This window comes from Drosophila novamexicana, unplaced genomic scaffold (assembly GCF_003285875.2).
Source record: "Drosophila novamexicana strain 15010-1031.04,08,12 unplaced genomic scaffold, DnovRS2.1 tig00001789-arrow-arrow-pilon, whole genome shotgun sequence".
Lineage (NCBI taxonomy): Eukaryota > Metazoa > Arthropoda > Insecta > Diptera > Drosophilidae > Drosophila > Drosophila novamexicana.
The window spans coordinates 5,762-8,949 of NW_020824892.1; the positions used below are offsets into that span (position 1 = coordinate 5,762).

General features: G+C 47.1%; 1 protein-coding gene across 1 annotated transcript; it reads left to right on the forward strand.

Annotated features, from left to right (window-relative positions):
• The first annotated feature begins 1,328 nt into the window (after positions 1-1,328).
• LOC115768464 lies at positions 1,329-1,862 on the forward strand. Its single transcript, XM_030713035.1, has 2 exons — positions 1,329-1,712; positions 1,780-1,862. Exons 1-2 carry the CDS (start codon positions 1,343-1,345, stop codon positions 1,809-1,811), a joined length of 402 nt encoding a protein of 133 aa, XP_030568895.1. The 5' UTR covers positions 1,329-1,342; the 3' UTR covers positions 1,812-1,862.
• Positions 1,863-3,188: the final 1,326 nt, after the last annotated feature.

Below are 3,188 nucleotides of genomic sequence, written 5' to 3' on the forward strand. Positions count from 1 at the left end.
CCGGCTAATGTTGTTGGCTAATCTGTTGTGTGCTTGCCTAGCAGCCGGGTTGTGGTATGCCTGTATGTGGCGTTTAATCAGCCTCTTGGCCTCAATCATTTGTTGAATGCGCCTGTTGATTGTGTAGTTATATTTTGGTTGCCCTCGGTAAGGCTGGTGAGTTAGGTTTGTTGCAAATTTCGCTGCAGAGTGGATATTATTTTCCAGTATGTCTACCGCATCGTCAATATCTTCGCCACAGTGAAGCTCAGTGTTCAAATTGATGTGCATGTTTAGCCACAATTGAAATTTGGGTATGCTCGCATTTGCTGGAAGAAGATGACACTTGGGTTCGCCTTCTGCTGGCTTACTCAGTAGTTCAATCAGCAGCGGCAGGTGATCCGATCCTAAGTCATTGGATGTGCTTATTTTTAGCAGACCATACTGCACACCTTTATATACTGCGAAGTCAATGGCTGTCGGGGACTGCCGCGCATTATTTGGAAAGCGCGTTGACGAGCCAGTTGCCAGAATGTCAAGGTTTTGCTGCTGCACACTTTCAAGGAGTATATTACCCCTGCGATTTGATCTGCTGTTGCCCCACCAATAACTTCTGGCATTCCAGTCACCAGCAGCAATAAATTTAGCACCAAGCTGTCTAAATACGTAGTTGAAGTCTTGAACCAGCCAATGTTCCCGCGGGGGGCAGTATATGGCCGCAACATTAATGACTGAGCCATTTAGCAGTGTAATTGCAACTGGCGCACACTGAATTTTCTCCAGGGTTGTCGGCATGAGCGCTATGTGTTGGATTGTGCGCTTTACTAGGATGGCTGCACCTCCACGGCGGTTGTTAGATGGGTGGTTTGCCAGGTAAGTGTGGTATCCCCTTATATCAATAGTTTCTGCATCCCGTAGGTAGCTTTCAGCTATTAACATTATGTCGATTTCGTTTTGCAGCATAAATAACTCCATCTCTTCCAGTTTATTGTGTAGTCCTGCTGCATTCCAGGCTACAATTTTAAGGGCGTTGGTGTTGAGTCTGGCATATATGTTATGCCCATTTCTCTCTGAGGAGGAAGTGATGGAGTTGGCGTCGTGGCTAGACATTTTGGTTACCATTGACGCGCTCCATGGTAGACATGAGAGTGCTTACGGTAGCCATCATACTCGTCATTAGATCAACTAATCTGTCAATTTTACTTTCCAGGTTGCTGTTATTGGCAGGGGCAATTGCGCTCCTTTGTTGTTCAACCATTATGTTGATCAGCTGATCAAGTTTTCGGCTGAGGTCATCTCGCGGGTATGCAGTTCGCGGTGAGCTGCGGCTGCGGCTCCTGTGTTGCTGGCGCGCTTCTGCAGGATGTGCTATCACTTGCCGAGTTTCTCGCTCCTGATAATGCTGGTGGCGCTGAGGCGGCTGATTGTTGTGCTGCAATCTCGAATCATGTTGAGGCTGCTGTCGAGTTGTTTGGCGCTGTGCGGTCTGCTTCTGCTTTCGGGAGCGCTCATCTGGCAGGCCAGTTTTAAGGGCGGCTGCATAGCTGCTTGCAGCTTGAGGCATTGGCTGCTGGTGTTGCACTTGCTGACGGAATGGGTTGTGCTGCGGCTGCTTCTGCTGCTCAGAGGGCCGCTGTGGTTGCTGCTGTTGTGCCTGCTGGCCCTGAACAACTGGAGGCCGAAGCGGTTGCTGCTTTGGTCGTCCCTGTTGCCTACCAGAGCTAATTGGAATGGTGGGTTCTCCAAGCTGAAATAGCAATCTATTGGCTCTTTGTAGAACGGCAGGTTCCCTCTTTTTAGCATTGTTTTTGAAGAAGATGCAGCCCCTGTAACTAGCAGCATGTGGGCCCTTACAATTAGCACATTTCGCTTCTGCACTAGGCGCCTTTTCACAGAGTGTTGATGGGTGCTCTTGTCCGCACTTTACGCATCTAAATATGCGGCGACAGTAATTTTTTGTGTGTCCAATCTGTTGGCAACGGTGGCACTGCACAACATCCGTATTTCTTATTGGCTTTTCGACTTTGACTCGCTGGCCTCCCAGGACTGTTAAGTCGAAAATTTCGTTATTGTTCTTTTTAGGCTCAAGCTCAACTTGAAAGAGATCAAGAGGCTCGCCAGAGAAACGCTTCTTGATAACATTTACAAATCGAACGTTGTGTCCCTTGTCACTAAGCTTCTGCTTGATCCAGTCATTAGGAGTAGCTCGGTGAAGGTGTCTAATTACTACTCTGAAGCCACGGTCACTGCTCAGTTGGTAAGTATGGGACTCAACACTACATTCTTCAAAGAATCTTACTAGTGCGCGGTATGAGCTAATGTCGTTGCACTGAATACGAAGTCCGCGATCCGAAGTCGGTTTGGTGTGGTAGTTACCCTCTCCAATTAAGTCATCAATGTCCTTTAGGAATGGGACAATATTACCGTTAAGTCCAGGCACGTAGAGCGGTTCAGGCCTGATCTTAACATTACTGGCAACGTCTGGAACATTGGGTTCTGCGTTAGAGTTATTGGTAGGCATAAGTGGGGGTATATGTTGTGGTCCCTCAGGCCTGGCATTCATATTGATAGTAGCGATGTCCTCAGCATCTGTTTCAGGATTTGGGTTTATAATCGGCTGAGGGGTAACGTCCATTGCTTCAACGTCCACATCTTCATCTTCCAAGGACACAGTTTCAACATTTTCATCTTCATTGGCTTTTTTCTTCTGTGTCCTAGGGCTTTCACCACCAGTGACACGACGTTTTCGCTGCACTTTTTGACAAGTCTCCTCTTGTCGTGCTTTTAGATAGTTTTCTCTAAGTGACGATGTCTTGCTAGATCTAGCCGACACAGAGGCATCTGTTCCACTCGCGACGGCCTGAGCGTTTGCAGCACCGAGTCTCCTTATGAACTCATCGTCGTCCCAGTCAGAGGAACTTCCAGATTTTACGTTTCCAATTTCTTTTAGCTTGATACCCATGCTTTCACCTTTTGGAAAGGCACGGGACGGGGGCAGATTGCCCGTATGTAGCGTCGGCAAAATTTTGTTGATTTTTGTCCTTAGAATATTTTTATTTTTGTTTTTCAGATTTTTATTTTTTGTTTGTTTTTGTTTGTTTGTTTTTGTTTGTTTTTGTTTGTTTACCGTTCGACACAAGGGAACAAACGCAATGTCGGTCTGGATTCCAGAGCCCAGCTCCATGCCTGGTTGACAGACAGAGAAGTGG